The sequence below is a fragment of the Hyposmocoma kahamanoa genome, unplaced genomic scaffold, assembly GCF_003589595.1.
Source record: "Hyposmocoma kahamanoa isolate Upper Pololo Valley unplaced genomic scaffold, ASM358959v1 65, whole genome shotgun sequence".
NCBI lineage: Eukaryota > Metazoa > Arthropoda > Insecta > Lepidoptera > Cosmopterigidae > Hyposmocoma > Hyposmocoma kahamanoa.
Window position 1 is genome coordinate 9150846 of NW_020653853.1, and position 20662 is coordinate 9171507.

The window sequence follows — 20662 nt, forward strand, 5'->3', positions numbered from 1 at the left end:
TCAAATTGAAGTTTTGGAATATTTACTATTCCGATCTTTCATTATACAGCTTCGTACTTGAATGACAAAAACGTTCAGTAGTGTTTCGTTTAGCTCTTTCAGGTTATGTCCATCATGTGATATTTAAAATGATAAATATGTCAATTGTCTATTTACCTACCTTAAGAATTTCTTACTCATTATTATCAGGAGAATCTTACGAATAAGTAAACAGTGTTTAATAGTAAAGACTATTTCAAATGTAACTAGCTTAACTGTGAAACAATTTTTATTTTGTTATTTATATTGATTTAATAAAGGCATTGCTTGTGTTTTCAGTATTTGATTCAAAGTCTAAGATAAAGTGTTATTGTCTTCCGAGACACGCACGCACAAGCACGCACTTGGGGTCTTTTTGGTCAAAAATAGTGGTCGTTTGGTGCCCGTATGTTTTTGTAATTATTTAGGGTATCCCCAAAAGGTTTGCATATAATTTTAAAAAGAAAATTTTAATAAATTTCATTGGTTAAAATACAAAATAGGAATAAACTGCGTTTCTGTGGACTGGTCGAACCGTCCTATTAAAGGCATAATGTGACGTGACCCTAATAGAGTGGAAATCGGTTAAAATTGCCTATTGCGACAAATGCAATTCAAAATGCGTTATGGTTACAAAGTTACAAACCGTTATCGCTCACCTCTTGTAGTTTCTGATTTTTCTGTCGTAATTATTATACAGGGTGTTCCAGGGCTATGCGACACGGTGGGAAAATAGATAAGATATTTTGCTTCATACGGAAATTATTTAATTTTTAAAAGTAAGTAATACTCCATTCAAAGATTTTAAAACACTTGCTTGATTTACCTGGGAACTAAACTGATAAATGTGAAAAAAACCTGTATTTTATAACGTCGATCAAAAGGATCGATTACAATGATTAATTGCTTTTTATTAACATAGTAGCATAGTACTTTTTGTGACATTCAAAGCCGCGCACTAGGGAAACCTTGTATCGCGGGTGCCATAGACAAACACAAATTACACTCAAACTCACGAGAGAAATAAATGTAGGCCATACAAATATTTCTCTCGAACCCGGGACCCGGAATCGAACCCGTGACCTCTGTGTGGCAGTCCAGCATGATAACTATTCGGCCACAGAGGCAATTAAAAAAGTATTATCAGCCAATCATAGTATGTCTCCATAAAGCATAATATTCTATCTACAATAATATAAAGTACTTGCCATACGTGTCGCATAGCCGTGCTAAGCCTGTATATAATATACAGCAAATGGTTTGCTAGACAGGGAGTTCCCTGTACTAAGAGTATACTGAAAAAAATGTGATCTACAAAAAGCAATTAAAAGAATTTCTAATTGAAAAAAAATTGTTTGAATTTTTCGATTATAAAAAAGTGTATTGATACATGACGATAGAAAAAGAACTCAGTTAATAATTATTTGTCTCTACTACTATTTACCAATTGGTGTATATAAAAAAATATTATGAAACATTTTTATTTTTATAACATTCATATTTGTAATTACAACTGTATTAATCTACTATAATTTTAAGCCTATTAACCAGTACTATATTATGTGAAATACAATAAATGAATATAAAATATTTTATTGAAATGAACGAGATGTTCTTTAAGGTGATAATGTAACGTGTAACTTATTTCTATCTGCACCAATATTTTATAACATATTGACTGCAGCAACAATTTTCCAATTTTCATTAATTAATTAAATCATATTGTGATTGACTCAATTAAGAATTCGCCAAACAAGTTAAAAATCAACTTCATTGAAATCCTTTTTTTTATTCAGTGATTAACTCCGGTGGCACTACACAGAACACCTAAACGTTCTGTGTTAAATTTATAAAAGTTCGTCTACTACATTGATCATGCTAGGAATCGAACCTAACTAAACACGCCTTGAAGGAGGAAATTGAGCGCTGTAATAACGAGATTCAACCACCGTTATGCAAAATGATCATCGAAAATTTTATGAAAACAGTGCGAATGGGTACATTCGCAAAGTCATGGAAGCCATTTACACAACATGCTTTACCACACATAACCCTATACCATATACTTCATGTATCAATAAAAAATTACAATTTTTAATTATTACTTCTTGCGTGAATCTTGGGACAACCTTTATATACGAAAAATTATCTTAACTCGCCATTTTTACTTAGTGCAACTCAAAGTTAGGGAGAGCGAGAGGAGCCTCCTCGAAATGAATGCCTGCTTATGGTTGTTCCGTAACCTTGCTTTGGGTCCTAACTGAAAACCAGTGCTGGGAACGCATTGCGTTTTCCAGCAAACGCTAAGTTAGTGACCCTTTTGTTACCACAGCTGGCCCCACATAAAGTAAATCTTTACCTAATGTTTGTATGTAAATAGTTTGTGTTTTAATGTTTTTTTCATGTTTTTTATTTGTTTTTATATTTTTTAGTTTTGTTTATGCTTTTGTTTCATTATTATTTATTTATGTTTTACCTCTGAGTGTTTTGATTGTGTTTTGTTTTGTGGTGTCATTTGTGTTTAACAAATAATTGTATTTTCTTTCTTTCTTTCAATAGCTGTTATATCCTATTCATCTCCTCTGTGCGTCTTTGCGCACCCTGGGTAACAATCAGCGAGCACGTTACACAGATTGGCAAATCCTGTCAGCACGATGGCAAAGACGTCCCACACACGAGCAAGGCGGCTACTACCAATGACACGGGTAGCGGCAATAACTTCTGGGCCGGTAACCTATCACAAATACGAAATTTTTTTACGAAATAACGTTTGTTCGAATTTTCATTACACCGAAAACCGAACTATGACGAAACCGTTGTTCTTGCAGTATATGTTGGATGTTTATCGCAAAGACACGATTAGTTTCGGTTAGGTTAGGTTAAGATAGGTTTATTTTCCTCACAAAATTACTTTCCAGGTTATGAAAATTCGAGCAACCGTTATTTCTAGAAAATGTCATTTCGGACTATTGATAGGTAACCAGTCCCGTACCCAGCACTAGAACGTATAATAACTTGATAATGATGACATAATTTAGTATAATATGAAATGTTTTTAAGAGTCGATTCTACTTCAGCTCGAATTCAAAATTTTCCCGTACTAATACGGTTAATTTTGCTTAGGTGGAGCGGCAGGGACACTTGCTTTATTTTACAATTCATTTTTTTACAAACGAAATTAGAACCATTTGAAAAACGTATATCGTACGGTGTACGTATTCTAATTAGTTCAGTTGATGTAAAAAACATTGGTATATGTAAAGTACCTATTGAATACAACGGTTTTCTTGTAAAATTTCGTGGCGAGTTTGTGTTTTTTTTTCTACCGTGAAAATTTCAAGAAATCGTGTTTTCACACGGTGTATTTTTTCCAAATTGATTAATTCAACACTTTCACTGTTATGCGGAATCAACCATTTGAGATAGTATAGACTCTTAGGGCCGAATATTCAATATTCTGCCGTCTTTACTGAAGTAAAACTCACTTTTAGAAAACAAAGTTTCGTACCAGCGATTTCCTAAATCAATTCAATAGCGGTTCGTTTCGTGTATCAAAATTACTTCATTTTGCCACCATGGAGTTGACGATATTACCGTCTCGAGGTTATGGAAAAACTACCTTGCAAAATAAATCGATGGTAGTCGGTAGACTGGAACTAGTTTGAGCTGTGTTCAGGATAACGTAGGCAACTGTTTAGCCGGAAGTAAATAAAATTGAACTTTGTGTTTTCTTTTGTGTCCCTTCAATCATATTTTTATAGTATGATTATTACTTCTTTTAAAATTAATAACGAATATACCGGGTGGAAACTTGCAATGCCACCTGGAGGGAAAGTACCCTAAATACTGAAGATAGAAATTTTTACTTAAAGGAAACATTCCTTTATTTTTTAAAAGAAATAAAACTGTATTCATAGATTTTCGAAAATTTCTAGCAACACGCGGGAATCGAACCCGCTTTAATCTGAAAAAAATGCACCCTGCACTTTTATTGCATCGATCGATAGGGTTAATTATAGGAATAAAATCTCTCTCACAAAATTGGTTAATTAAATGAAAAAAAACCATGAAATCTTAACGTATTTTAATAAAACCAAAAAAATGGTAATCATTAGTTAGATTATAGATAGTTGCTCGAAATGAGCTCCATTTTCTTGAATACACAAATTTATTCTTTTAACGAATTCATTTTGAGTAACTTTTAATAAATTTATATTTATTAATTATATTTATACAATTTTATATTTGAATTGTCTCCTAATTTTGGTTACCTATTAGTAGTCCAAAATGACATTTCCCAGAAAGAACGTTTGCTCGAATTTTCATAACCTTGAAAGAAAGAACAACGGTTTCGTTATAATTCGATTTTCGGCGTAATGAACATTCGAACAAACGTTATTTCGGAAATTATTTTTTCCGATTCGATTCGAGTTTGTGATAGGTTACCCCTTATTTTATATTAGTAGTAAAAATTGTGTGAAAACATTGACTTACAAATAAATGGACGACGGGTCTAATACAAAAACCACGAAAAAAATGTCCCAAGTCAACCTATTTAAACGTAGTGACATGTAAAGGAATATGAAAAAGCTAAAACGTTGAATTTAAATTGTAATGTCATCGCAGTACTGTCTAATTTTGCTTGCTTCGCTGTCAGTCGAACAAACGAAGACTAAAGCGTGAATGACGCTCTGTATAACGCCCTATAAGTTCGGACACTTTTTAGCGCGGACCGACGTCCATATAATTGTAAGTCAATGTGTGTAAATGAATAAATTCAATTGAAAAACTGTATGAGACTTTATGACGAACTTTAGGCATTCGGTTCGTTATTATTTCTCTATAAAAGTGGTTTTTTTTTTAACAGTAGCCCACTAAAAATTCACTTTAAACGTGTAGGCGACGCACTACATTTTATTTAAATATTTACGTTATTTAACGACATATATCTAAATAAATAATGACGCGACCGAAGAGCTTATTGTACCTATTTTGCATTAGATAGTCACAGCGCCTTCGCATAAACACTCGTCAAAAGCTTCTAGGGACCAAGTTCGTTTCTGCCAATTACTGAAAATTAGATTTGATATCTGTTTGGTGTCTGTTGTGTGTAGTTAACATGGCTTTTTCGAAGAATTTTTCCTTGGATTTTTTCGTCCAAATGTCGAACACCATCAACAACAGAGGTCGCCTCGTAGAGAGGTGAAACACGTGTCAAGTATATATTTTTTTGGTAGTGTAGTTGCGCTTCTGTAATTATTTTTATGACTTTTTTTTGTAATACCAAGTAACGGGACGAACAAGTCGTGCGACTGGTCTATCCGTAACAGTTGCAGTGCCACTCAGAGCTCTAAATCACATAGATCTTGGGGGCACTGCCACTGCGCCCGTCACCCTGAGACATAGTTTGACAAGTCCCATGTGCCTGTAATATTATGCAGGGGAAGGGTGGTAAAATTATCTGCATGATAAAAATATTATTTATTTATTTTGCACAATTTAACCTAACTGGATTCGCGGAGTAAAAAATTTACTTCCATTTCTTTTGAAATGCACATAGCTCCCCTGTTCAAAAATAATTCGCGGTTTTATTCATTCCACCCGCTATAAAACGTATATAAATTTAACTAAATCATGGCCGATTGCGAAGGTCCATGACACATTATTACGTAAAGCTCAACCACAGTCTTTGAGATTATGTCACAACTATGTAAAATAACTATTACCTTAATGCTCAGTTCCGGATTATAAATTTACTTAATAGGACTATATTCCTATGGAGACCTTGTCACAAGACTTTCCTTTTTTATAGGCCCCCACATACGATCAGCAAACCCGACGTATTATGACCTTAAGGCTTATTTTTGAGTGCAGGCAACGGTAGTCGGAGCATGGCGTACTTGTATTGTAAAGAGTTAAACAAAAAAGTGTCAACAAAATAAGAGACGTGTCTAGCTACGACCTTTGCAAACAACACTTTTGGAATTGTATGATGACGTACAATAAACAAGAATTGTTATTTGGTTTGTACAAGAAATGTTACAACGACGACACGTTTTAACACCGTTGTTTTACCGCCGGAAGATCCCATTACAATATAAGAAATTCTACCCAGTAGACGTGAAATTCTGCCCTACTAAGTAACATAGTATTATTTCCCTTCCATATAGTACTCGTATTTTTATAATTTAACTTTAACTATTGCCTCTTTCTATTTTTACGTTTTTAGACAATCATAGGTGACTATTATATTATACGTTGTTGAAAACTTGTGATTAATAATTTATAACCAATGGTCGGAATAGTGTTTCAAATGAGTAGATAAATGTCTACACATAGTTTCAACGAGTGCCATGAAGTGGTTAAAACCACCATTCATTAAATTAAAAAAAAAAGAAATTAATTAATATTTGGTGGTTTTGTAGATGATTATCTATCTATCTACTCATTTGGAATCCCTACCAACCATTTGTTATAAACTTATAACAAACGCGTATATAATCATTTAAAAAGAAAAATTTTAAAAGGAGAACTCCTTGAGGTTAAATTTGCGCAACCGCACCGGCGGTGTCCTGAAGATGATTGCAGACAACTGTGAGTACTCCATTCAAAAATATTGGATAGAACTTTGTATGGATGACCAGCGGACTGGCTGGCTACAAAGACAAGGCTCGCTAGAGGATAGAAATTCAAAATTATACCGACTTTCTCTTAAACAAAAGACGACGAGGGCAGTCTTATTGCTCAGTGCGTGCCTGCTGTATGAAGTCTGTGCAAACGGGCTGATCTGGGGTCAGGACCTGATTGATAAGGTGTACTTGTACAGGATATAGTGCTCTTCTAGTATACAATTAGGGTCAGTGGGGAGGGTCACAATAAACAAAACTTATGTAGAAATGCACGAGAATGCTCATTGGCACGACACCCAACCAGAGTAAATCTGATCCGGACAAGCAGAATATAGCAGGGGCACAGTTTAAAAAAGTGACATGCTGGAGATTGTAGTGAGGAAGACCAACCAGCCGTGGCCGGTGGCCAGATTTCAGCCGACTATGCAGCACGTAATAGAAAGCAGGTAGTAAGGGTACTTTAGGGTAGATAGTCTTCCTGAACTACATTTAGTACAGATGGACCGTACAGAACTACTCAAGAGTATACCCACATACTTGCGGAATGGTTACATTGTGCACTCATTTTTCCTTATAAATACATAATTAATTACATAATCCTCAGAAAAATTGTTATACGTAAATGTTCTACTAACAATATTATGGAAGGTGTCAGAAAATAATATATTTTATACAGGAAAAGAAATAAATAATATTAGTAACAATATTTACGAAAACAACGTGAAATAAACAAATTCTATTAGTAAGTATCTATGAATATAATTAATAACTTATTTATTTATTTAATAATTTTAAAGATTAACATTAATGATTATTCATTAAAGTCACTTTAGTAACTGAAATTATTCAGTTAATGTCAAATACCAATCTTAAAAACCTAATTCCATTCTTTTTGGCCAAGCTATACTTAGGCACGTTATATATATACATACTTATAATTAACATTCTTAGGCAAATTATTTTCTCGCATGTTTTATTTATATGTCTTATATTAATATTTATAATTGGTTAACCAAATCTTTTGGAATTTTTTGGCGTTACGTGTTAATAAAATGAAAATGTTTATTGTCAACTGTAAAATTTAATTAAAGTTATTATCCCAGATTTTTTATTCGGACCAAGACGATTATATCAAGTTTTAAGGATTTCGCGATTGTTGCGATTAAAAATAAAACATTTTTTCCCCGGAACTAAAACCGCGTATTTTTTCCAAACAAACCAATGTCAATAGTGTCCGCCGCAGTCAGCCGTGACTATAGGAGATGTAAAAGCGCGAAACGTTGGTTTGTTTAAAAAACTAACGTATGCTATTTTCGATCTGGGAAAAAATAGTTTGTTTCTGAAGTAGTCCAATTCGGAAACGCTGGCTGGATGTAGCACATTTTTTACAGACTTGTAAGACTAAACAGATCTTTTTTATAACTTGTTAATTAAATCTGCTACATCCAGTCTAAGCAAGGATGTAATTATTTATTTAATATTTAAATTTTGTTGTACAATATACTGAAATACAAATGGCGGACTTAATGCCATACGGCATTCTTTATCAGTCAAGATGAACAAAATACTATGAGCTAATAGTATATAATTTACATTGTATAAAACAAATAATTATAATATAAACATACGTCATGTTCATACACAATAAACTAAAGTATACATTATATGTATAGGTACATAATGTGAAAGAGTTCATCTCTTCTTGTATACTTGTATATGGAATGTAATATAATGTTACTACTAAATATATACTATATTATTACTATAATATAAATACTATTATAATATTATACTACATTCCACATATAAGTACACAAGAAGAGACGAACTCTTTCACAAGGAGCTCTACTGCTACAAATTTCACTGAACTGCTGTGGACAGACGTGTAGCTTACACGATATAAAATCTCTATCAAAAAATCTGTTTTCCTATCGTATCCGCTATACCATACTACGTTTAAAAATACTATGTAAATAAAGGACGTAAACCGACCAAGTTTAATTGAAACCGGGTATTCCTCCGGGTGGAACCAGTATAACCGTAGTTCTGAAATAAAGTTTCTAAATCTAAATCTGGGCTCTTATTCCTCACGTCGATTCAAACTGTAAATTGAATAAACTGTGCCTTATAGGAGATATATGTATGATAATTATTCTTTGTTAAGCAATAAACTCGCATTTGTGTTAAATAATTATAAAGGCAATGAATAAATATATGGAAGTAATAGATTAAAATTTAAAATCCGGTCAGAATGCAATGAAATATATATTAAATTAAACTTCTTTATAGACATAATTTATGTCTAAAATAAATTAAATCAAAATTTTTATTTAGTCCATTCGTGCAATAAAAATTGATACGTCTCTAGATCCGATTCGAATGCGCATTCTAATGACTATATGAAATCATGTCAAATGCCAATTGATATTAAAAAAAAGATTTTATATCATAAAATCTTGAAAATTTCGTATCAATTTCCTTCCTGTTATTCAATTTCAACGTTAACCTTCATATTAATGTTTAAGTGAGCATGTAATATGTTAATAATAGAAAAAATGTAAAATAGAATTTATATTTTGGTAGTTTATATTCTGACCGAAGGGTTAGTAGGAGCTTTAGTAGCAGTGGAGCTCGTTGTGAAAGAGTTCGTCCAGGGAGTACTGCCAGCCAGCTTACCTATTTCTGTCACCAAGCTCGCTGGTGAAATAGTACATAAATGTGGCTTGTCTGGTTATGTCTCGGGGCGACGGGAGTCGTGGCAGTGACGCTCAGAACTTTGCGATTTAAAGCTCTGCGTACCACAGCAACTGTCATGAACAGGCGTGTCGCTAACCACCAGGCACACGACTTGTTCATAAAATAGGTATCATAAAAAAGCTCTGCTCTACTACTCTTACAAATGTCTAACAGGGAAGTGAATCCCAATAAAGCACGGAATATGTAAACATTCCATATTTGATTGCTCCTTGTTAAATGTGAGCCTTTGAGGCTGTATATCTTATCAAATTGGATTAAATATTTCATTTAGAGAGAATATTGTATTTGTAACGAAAAATAGGCTTACGTTACTCTACAACGCGATGCAGTTGCCAATCGTCTACCTTTACACACGCGCGCGCCGCGCGCGAATATAACGCGATGATAACGCGCGATTGCAACGCTACACTTGGGATTTATAGGCGATTGCATCGATGCAATCGCGCGTTTGTATCGATGCAGTCGCGCATTTACATCGATGCATTCGCCTGTAAATCCCTAGTGTAGCCATGCAACCGCGCGTTTTACGAACGCGCGTTTGCATCGCTGCTATAAAGTCGCCGTATTTAACCACTCTTAAACTTACTGCGATTAGGATGATGAAGTTGAATAATATATATGTAATAGTAATATATGGTAATATTTCTTTATACATGAAAGTAGCATCCAAATATAAAATAATAATGTACTTTTTTATTATTTAAAGTAATATTGTAGAAAAAAAAATTAGGTTACACTACTTTTACGCTGGTAGCCTCAATTAAGTAAGGACAATAACATGGTAAGTATCTTAACATTATGTGATATTATTACGTGAGGAACATTTCACGATCAGGTTCATCGTCTGTACAACTTTTATAATAAACCTGTATGACACGTGCTACTTCTATTTCGTGAAGAATGCTTATGTCATGATAAACTTTTTAGTTTCTAACCTTTACGAATCTAACAGGAAACGCCATAATGTCTTATTCACGAAACTATAAAACACTCAGTGCCAGATCGATCATCACAAATGATATAGTTTATAGTAATTTTAGTTATTACCTTTAAGTATAGTCTGTCGATTGCTTAACCAACCATCGCTTTCACTTTGACTTTCCTATAGTTCACCGTTCCTGTTATACGGAAGAGGATGCAAAGGTATAGAAAGGGCTAATACTATAATTTATACGATGTTTGGTTCTCTCTCTCTCTAGAGTCATTAAATCAATGGATTTTTTTAAATCTGTTTATTTATTTAGGGGCTTTGATCATTATTGATCTTTTTTATGATACCCAGTAACGTGCGATATAAATTGACAAGTCCCATGTGCCTGTAATTTCACCAGCACCCTTATCCTTCAAAACCCGATACGCAGTAATGCATATTCCAGCTTGGCAGTATATATAGGTAAGGTTACAACTGCTACTGTCTTCTCTATTCTTGTCATTTACATTTTATCCCATGGAAGTACTTATTGGACCTAATATTATACAGATAAAGGCACGTCTCTCTTAATATTTAAGATTTTGATATAACTCCGTTGGGATGCTTGGACATTATTGCTTGGCGGCAGAAATAGATAAGGTGGCAGTACTTCCCTGGACGAACTCTTTCACAAGGAGCTCTACTGCTACATGCCATTAGAAAAACAAAACACATCAAGAAAACACTTAATAGAATTTAAAGAGATAAATCAGAATACTACCTAACCAAGCATGTATACAAAATCTTCGCGTTATAAGTTGGCGCAGAAGAAACGGTTTGAAACCACCCAACATTAAATGTACCAAAACCAACTTGTACAAATAACCGCACCCTGGTAGGTTCCGTCCGTTATGGTAGATAAATACAAGAATACAAGATATTTATTCGCTAATGAAATGTAGTTAACAATGAAGGTGTTATCTACAATTCGGTGCTTGCTAACACGGAATGCGCTTTTGTAACGAAAAAATCCCGTGTCACCAGTATAGACGAAATTATTTAGTAAGTATAAGCATATTATCATTACGCAATATTTCTTCCTTCGTGCTATTTACTTTTACATTTTTATTACTTGTACTTTACAGCCTCGACTTAAAGTTCAATAAATTAAAATTCAAATTAATAATAATAAATTGAAAAGTGGCTCTTCACTAAATTCACGTTAGTCATGTGTAAATTTCAAGGTTCAAATTCATTTGTGTTTTACAGAAACAGGCGAATATAAAAAAAAATTAATCCGATAAAATGTCATTTCTATTATTTACCTAAGTAAGTACGTGTTTTCAAGGAAATGGTCACTGTGTTTGAACAATGAGTTTACAATGAAATCAATAGTCAAAAATAATGTGTATTTTTTCAAAAACACTAATACCTCCAAAGTTGAAATGAGGATATAGATTAGGCCTAGAGAAATCATGTGCGCGCCGTTAAATCGAAATACTGTAAGTGACTTTACAGAGTATTAGTTTGATACGCCAGTACTTATTTAAATACTTTCGTGAAAGATATGTTTGTAAAACATTATAACCTTTCAATCCGTTTTTTCCATAGATTTAGTATGGTTTTTTCTAATCCCGTTCAACACCCAAGATCGGATGACGTCATCTATCTAAAAGTCGAGACAAGGTCTGAATATCGTACTACCAAGGCCGACCACCGATCACGCATTGTCCGTTCGGCTGTCACAAATACTTTTTCCTATAATGTCGTAATAGCTATAATACTCGTATCTAGACCACGATCCAATTTCCGATAGTTTCTTTTTAATGTTTTTTGTAGGCACTTCTATTTTTGAAATGTTGTGTAAGAAGTAAGACCGTGGGTTTTTTTATGAACCCAAGCAACGGGACGAACAAGTTGTGCGCCTGGTGGTAAGCGACACGCTATCCATGACAGTAGCATTGACACTCAAATCTTATAAGTTGACAAGTCCCTATAATTTCACCAGCACCCTTACCCTTCAAAACCGGCAATGCTTAGCGGCAGTACTTATGCTACTAAACAACTTGTGGTTATAATTGAGAGGCATTTAAATAAATAATCTGAATAATGTTTCAATTACTTGTTATTAATGTCGATTTTCCACGTGATTAGAAGTGTTAATTAATTAATAAAAAACTACCATACAATTCAATAAAATAGGTACAGCGGACTTTGTGAATGTGTATTAGGTGCTAACAATGACCAAGCAAGACCAGACAAATTACATTATGTACGAATAATAAAAATAAAAGATAATAATAAATTATCTCACTGCAATGCTTCAAAGGTACATAAATACTATAAAGGTGTATAAAATCAAAAGTAAATTCATTTACTTCTTTGTGATATACAGGCTATAAAGGTGTTACAAGAATGCCGCATTCAATTTTATAATTGAATATAGGAATTCATGCAATAATTTGGACACTTTCTATACAATAAAATAGCATTAGTCACGTAAATCATAATTACATTATGTACAAGTGATAAAACAAAAGATAATAATAATGTATCTCATACCAATGTTTCAAAGAAACATAGATAGTATAAAGTGTACAAATAAAATGTAAATTCATTTACTTCTTGGATATACAGGCTATAAAGGTGTTACAAGAATTCCGCATTCAAAGTTTTTACAATTGTATATAGGAATTTATGCAATAATTTGAGATAAATTATCGAAATTTATTACCTATTTAAAGAGTACACAATTAGCAAAGCACGTTACAAGTTATTAGACAAAGTATTTCATAAAAATATAATTACAATTTGCCTAATCATTGGATAAAATGGTTATTAAGTAACTACTACCATCTATTTTTGTGTAGTAATAATAAATTAAGTATTAGTAGGGTTTGCATTAATATTAGACATAACTGGTTGATGACTTTGCCATCTCAATCAGACGTGACCACGGGACCTGTAAGACCTGCAAACAGTTTGAAACAACAAATACACGCGATTTGTATCCGAAAATATAGATTCGTTTCCAATAACCATTACTTTACATTAATTTGTTTCAGCACTCTTGTTTAACATTTTGAATATGTACTACACAACTACACTAATTGCCTGGTCTCAAACTAGGGAACTTTCTGTACTTGGACACTTCCTAGAATACCCAGACTAGAAGCAATTTAGTAAAATTTGTTTCCCCAAATTGGTCCTACCGGAAATCGAACCTGGGACCTCCGCATCCAGCGCCCACAATGTAAACAGTTAGGCCATCGCGATCGTCTTGTTGGATATCACATGTATCACAAATAGCGAGCATATAAAGATACGGATATAAACTTCAACACTAGTTTATAAATGAGAAAAGACAAAAATATATTTGTGGAGACAGCTGCGGTTCATTACAAAGTTTTAATGTAATAACAATGAAGCTTCTAGTACACTAGAATAGTTATATTTACCAAATTGAAAAACTAAAACTTCTCTACCGATTTGGCGGGAGAGTGTTTCACGTCTATGTCACATTCAATTGATTTTGACGTGGGATGTTGATTGGTTTTTATGAAACGTGTGACACACAGAAAAAAATAAAAGAGAGAACGTCAGACGCCATAATTTCAAACAATACAAAATGCGACAAATTTTTGTTTGTTGCCACACAATAGACGTCCACCTTGTCATTGTACGGTCAAGACAATAGTCATTTAATTATGTCAAAGGAAAAAGTTGTCCCAGAAGTAGTTACAGAAGCGTGTGACGTCTGCAGCGAGATAAGTATACGATATATCGTCAAAGTGGCAGATCATAGATGTACTCGATGTAGCCGATCATAGTGGATGATACAATCTGTGGGAGGTCTACATCCAGCTATGGTGAGCGACGAACTTTGAATGATTATAATGAAAGGAAAGAGGACTAAAAGCACACAATAAACCTAACAGATAAAACTAAATATTACTGTATGGTCAAGCCTTATATCACAGCCGACAAAACATTTACGATGTTAAAGATACATTGAACATATATATATATATATATATATATATATAAAGCGTAAAAAGGGTGTAAAAACCAAACATTTGCAGTTTATATAGACAAAAAATTATGAACTTTTTGGATCATAAACCTTTCTTTTTTTTATAAAACTATGTTTACTGGAAAAGGCTAGATCGATAGAGCAAGGAAAATTTAACCCAACTCTTAAATTACAGCATATATTTTATTGAATAATATTTAATTTTAGTAGCAGTCGAGTTCCTTGCATGTGAAAGAGTTCCTCTAGGGAAGTACAGCCACTTTACCTATTTCTGCCGCAAAGAAGTAATGTGAGCGTTACTGCGTTTCGGTTTTGAAGGGTAAGAGTGCTATCGAAGTTACAGGCACATGAAACTTGTTAACTTAATGTCAGTGTGACAGGCGCAGTGGTAGTGTCCCTCAGATATTTGCGATTTAAACTCTGAGTGACACAGCAATAATAAAACTATTCTTTAGTCAAGCGTCTAACAATCAACAACTCCTGGGAATGCCTCGTAGAGAAGCGAAACGTGTCGAGTGTATTTTTGGTGGTAATGTTTGTGACTGTAGTTGCGCTTGTGTTATTTATTTTATGCGGAGAAAGGGTGGGAAAATTAACTGCATGAAAAAATAATCAACACAAGCAGCTATTGTACACGTTTTAGTCTTCACTAATTTCGTAGAATAACATTAGCATTAGCATTTACTTAAATTTTTATTAGTGAAACTGAATCTAGACTTAGTTTTTGGATATCGCAATCAACACCAGAAAATGGTTATACTCAGTGATAGGGGATGTTTTATCCCTTTTTGGCAACACAGTCATAAGTATATAACTTACACCAATGAGGTTAATACGTCACAAATAAGAATAGCGTAACTTCTAACTCCTGATTTCTGAATGTCTGTAACTATTCTATTTTACTAACGAATTCTGTTTGCACATGTGACTACGATATAAAATGTCTATATACAATACTTAAAAAAACGTTTTATGTATCAGAATTTACACTTTTCATAACGCCAAATATCTTATTGAGAAAAATTAAAAAATAAATTATATTTTATAATTCTGTATAAATTGTAAAATAACATTTCTAACACAAAGTGCGCTACTAGAAACAGCTGTCTTTATGCAGTTAATTTTCCTCCCTCCATACGCATTTAATTATAAAATAAATAACACAAGTGCAGCTACAGTCACAAACACCACCACCAATATTCTCAGTACAGAGTACTAAAAAAACCGACCTCTAAAGTTCGTGGGAAGTGTGTGAAACCGGATTAGTCCCTAGTTTCCCACCCTTAGAGGTGCAATATTTTGTTCAAATTTAAATGTGACAAATACTAAAGTACTCTCTTTCTAACAAAAAAAGAATCATCAAAATCGGTTTACAAATCGCGTAACATAAGTACAAAGAAAAATACAGACGAATTGAGATCCTCGTCCTTTTTTGAAATCGGTTAAAAATATACTTGTCACATGTTTCGCCTCGCTGCGGGGCATCCTGAAGAGTTGTTGATTGTTCGACAACACTCGGCCGAAGAAATCGAATCAAAAGGTTATCATTCTCGATGCCCATTTCTAAATAGATATCACATTGTGTATTTCTATGCGTTAATTGTATTATGTAATAAGTTTTGTTTTACTTAGCTTTGGTCTTGGTTCTGTATTATGCAATGTCATGTAATGTGGATGATACTCACATGTGTCGACCACGATCACACCTTTGAACTTGCTCAATTTCACTTTTCGCAATAATAACATTGCGTAATTTACAATTTTATAAAAATTTTACCACACCAAAAGCTAGGTACCATTAAACGAAAGAAACTTGGAAATTGCGCCAGAATGGCCAATATATTGGCAGTGTTCCCACTTATGGTTAATGCTACTATACTGGGTGAGATACCTGCCATCCTTTGGGTCTGTTGGTTCCTCCGTCAATTGCGAATGCGATAAATTAGGAGCGTAGGTCATTTTGACTTTTTAATTTACAGTTAATTCTTATTTATCAAAAAAAATTAATTAAATAGCTGAATTAAATCTCCCTTAGGAAAATACATTTTGTTTGTTTTTAAAATATTTTTTTGTTTATTGAATGTCTTGTGGGATAATACCAATTAATTTAACAAGTACCCATAGAACTTCATGTAAAGTAATTACAATGAACGTACCTCGGTTAAGTGTTAAAGTCTCATTAGTGAAAACTTTTTAGTGAAGATCTAGAAAGCCGCCATCTTAAATAATTGACTGTGTCAACCATAAAAATATACTATGTCTCAGACCTCTCTCAAAGAATAGAAATATTGTAAGTAACTACATCGAAAGTATGACCAAGACCTAGGCATTATACTGGTACCTAAGAAAAGCTGTCACGGCATCTGGTTTTCCGCTTTCTCGCTAGGGAAAGTCACTAGAACATTACATATGATCATATGAGTGTCTAGTTGCAGTACTGGACATGTTTAAGTGTCGGTAGCGTTAGTAAATTATGGAGACATAAGCATCGTAACGAATATTCTACGAGTTTACTAAGTACCTATGCAAAGTGTGTGCTCACTTCCACCCAGTTTGTGTCGAGGCTAAAGAACGTTCAGGCATACAGCTAGACTACAGATAATAATAATAACGTACACAATCAACATAGCACCGCACTAAGGAAACCCTATGTCGCGGGTGCCATGGACACACACATAGACAACCACATTATACGCCCAAACTCACGAGAGAAATAAATGTAGGCCATACAAATATTTCTCCCGGCCCGAGAATCGAGCCTGGGACCTCTAGTCCGGCATGGTAACTGTTCGGATATGTTCAATGTGACTTAAATTTATAATATGCCTATAATATCGCACATGAAAATTACTCAAAATTGTGGAACTGTGAAAACTCGATTTGGAATTTAAAAAAATACTGACTGAAACCAATAATTATTATATTCGTATATAAATGGATAATTAAGTATTATGTATTAATAAAAATAATCACATTATTCGCAATAATTGTAATTCTCAATGAGACACTATTTTAAGTTACGACAGTATTTGGTTTGATCTGCGATATGTAATTAAAACAGAAAATTTTTCCCACAATTACAACATAATAATATTATCCACATTATTATTGTAATGAATTTCTAAAGCACTGATTTGAAGCGATTTATATCCTTAGGTTTGTACTGGAATAAGTTTCTATACACAAAGTTATCTAATATAGTAAATTATGTTCAGCGTTACCAAAAAATAGTTATGTTATAACAGTAGTCATATCGTATCATAAACAGTTCATAACGTTACGCCATCTAGCTTTGAGTAGCTGAATTACGTCTACACAGCGCCATCTGCTATATTTATGCCTATTTATAACAGCGCCATCTATTACGCGATCTACGAACTTCTAAGGCAGTAGCAGAATCTTAATAATCAGCACCGTTAAGAAACAAATGTAAAATTAGTTCGACTATTTGCCGTAGGATGTCGCTACTCGACGAAAACTCTTCTATTACCTACTAGATGTCGCAATTGACAAACAAGCTCCTGAAATTTGTAAGGTTGGTTACACTGACCTTCCATAACGTACACGATGCTTCCAACATCGCCTTCCTTGATGATGAGGCTGCCGGCTGCATACTCCACAGGATACATGCAGTCGACAATCTCTCGTATTTGCGTCATTTCCAGGTTTTTCATGAAGTCGTTGTCCAGGATAGCACTCTTTATTAACTCCCGTGATCTGAAATGTTCCAAAAAGCTAATTTTAATTTCTATTATATTTAAAAGAATAATTATAATATTTATTTATATCTTGATCACATCACCATGAAATTATAGTATGCAGATGGCTAATTACATCGTCGAATATTTTGTACGGTAGTTTTGAACACATTCCGTAAGCTGTGTAATGTCTTATACATCACAAGTTATTGTAGAAGAACTTTACCAAGGCAAGTGCAACAGAGTCAGTTGTCGTATGCCTGTAACTATTCTTTAGCACTTATTCCATACAAGAGAACGTCTATTCATGTATCCTTCCCAACTAACAACTAACTTTCATTAAAATTTAGTTAATATATACAAATTCGGGATCAGGGAAAAAAGTCCAATACACTCAATTTTTTTTAGAAATCTATCTCAATAAATATTGTTAGATACACAGTAAGCTCAAAAGGCACAAGTGACCTCAATATTCAGGTTTTTTTACCATTTACAGTTATATTTGAGATTTATTAAGTTAAAAATAGTATTATCATCTTAGAGTCAGCAAATACCTCGTATGTGATTTCAGGACGAAGATAGAAATGTGGTGCAAAATATAGTAAACGCAATAATGGTTATAGTTAGCGTTTTAATTAGTTAAATTATACCTCTTTCAGACACTATATTACTTTAACAATATATTTGAGCAAGAACTTTATAATTTTTCATCGACAAAAATCAGTAAAAACGAGCTATGTCAAAACGCGTATGCCAGGTTTTCACTCCAAGGCGACACGGTATTTCATAAATAACACCAAAAGCACAACTGACTATAATTGTGCCCTTTATTACTATTATAGCTCAAATATTAAAAGCCACATTGAAGATAATTGTGACCTGCATGATTATACAGTAATTGATTATAATATATTTTTCTAGTCAGTTCAAAAATCAGAAGAATAAACTGAGGTTACTTTTTAAAAATGCTAATTAAAATACTAATAGTTATTTGTTATGCAAGGCTGCTACGTTATTGTTTGGCGCGAGTGCTTGTATTGAAACCTGACCAAGCAAAGTAAGCCAAGATTGAAATTTAAAAAAAAACATACAGACGAATTGAGGACCTCCTCCTTTCATTTGAAGTTGGTTAAAATAGATTCCTGAGCGTAGCGAGGGTTTCAAGACACGAGACGCAAAACAACTTACTACAACTTATTTACAACTTACTTGCTGCCGAGCGAAACACACAAATTTTCACCTAACGAGGAAAATGATAGATGAAAGAAAAACAGTTGAACTATACAACATCAATTTTTTTAATAAAAAGAAAAAGCATAATTATTGCTGGCCATGGAAACAAAGTCCTTCAGCCGAAAACATAAACGTTTAATTATATTTCTGTAAATATGGCCATCACAAAGAGGATAGGCAATTTGAGGCGGCGTGTTTGGATTGACTCGGGATTCCTTAGAACGGGCCGATACGGGTATTTTAGTTCGAGATTCGTATAATTTCGCGTTTTAATTTTCGATTAAGGCAATAACACTATCCTATTCCACTTTTAAACTAGATTTCACAAAATAATTGAAAGTCAATAGTCAAGTCAAGTCAAAGAAAATAATAAAAACGACACTTTTCCCTCCAAAAAGCCCAGAGCGAATCAGAAAAAGCATATCTTCGGATTCGTTCTGAATTTTCACCTCATCAATATTTATTCTTGCTTGTACTTTTATTTTGTGTGATTAAGTGATTATTAAAATTATTTTAGTTCTTCAACGAATCACAATAATTTAATAAACACAATTAGTTATCATTGTCAATTTAATGTCAACAATAGTAAAAGTAAAATATACCAACGGATTTATATTTCATAAATAAGTAAGTAAATAATGTACGACAGATGGCATAGTAAAACGTGGCATCATTATCTTGTTTTTTTCATCGAAAAAAAAAGTTAGGTACACCACAGTCCATCGTCAAGTTCGAATCTCAAAAACCTTTTGCACGCTATAATAGCGTTGCGCACAGATTTCTAAAGAGAAAGAAAGCCTTTCCGAGCTAGTGAGGTGAAAATAAAATTTCTGTAAAAAATATCGCAAATATGGTGAAACTCAGACATATCTACAAAATTGTGAAAATTACTTAACAATGATATTTATACGCAAACAGAGACAATTATTTCTTTCATTTACATAAAGAGGATAAAATGTTTATTTATATAGTATAAACTACTAACATAACATTTCAAATTTCTTTAAACCTTCGCCTTACTTTCTCAAACTCGTACCTATCTTAAAGCACAAGTAACTGAATTTAAAAAAAAGCATTATATATATAAACTTAGAATAATAACGCATAGAAACCTAGTCCGCACACGCTAAGTGTGGCAAATCGAAGCGCGCCCAAAGGGTCATCCAAAGTGACGGGACACGAGCAGGCGGGCCTTCAGTGCTCAAAGTCAACTGGCACCGCGAACAGATCAAGAATTTTAGCTAAAAATGACGAAATGTCATTATGTTATTATGGTTATTTTGTATGCAACTATCATTCTATGCGTTATTATTCTAAGTATATAAATTTGCAGGCTGATTTCACGTCACATTTCCTTCATATACACTGGCTTTTACTAACACCC

General features: G+C 33.4%; 1 protein-coding gene across 1 annotated transcript in view; it reads right to left on the minus strand.

Moving 5' to 3' along the window:
* LOC113231294 (cGMP-dependent protein kinase, isozyme 2 forms cD4/T1/T3A/T3B-like) overlaps positions 1-20662 on the minus strand; it is a 219929-nt gene that overhangs the window by 57165 nt on the left and 142102 nt on the right. Inside the window, exon 3 of the mRNA XM_026465555.1 lies at positions 17898-18064. Coding sequence (XP_026321340.1) covers positions 17898-18064 — 167 coding nt within the window. The remainder of the gene's footprint in view (positions 1-17897; positions 18065-20662) is intronic.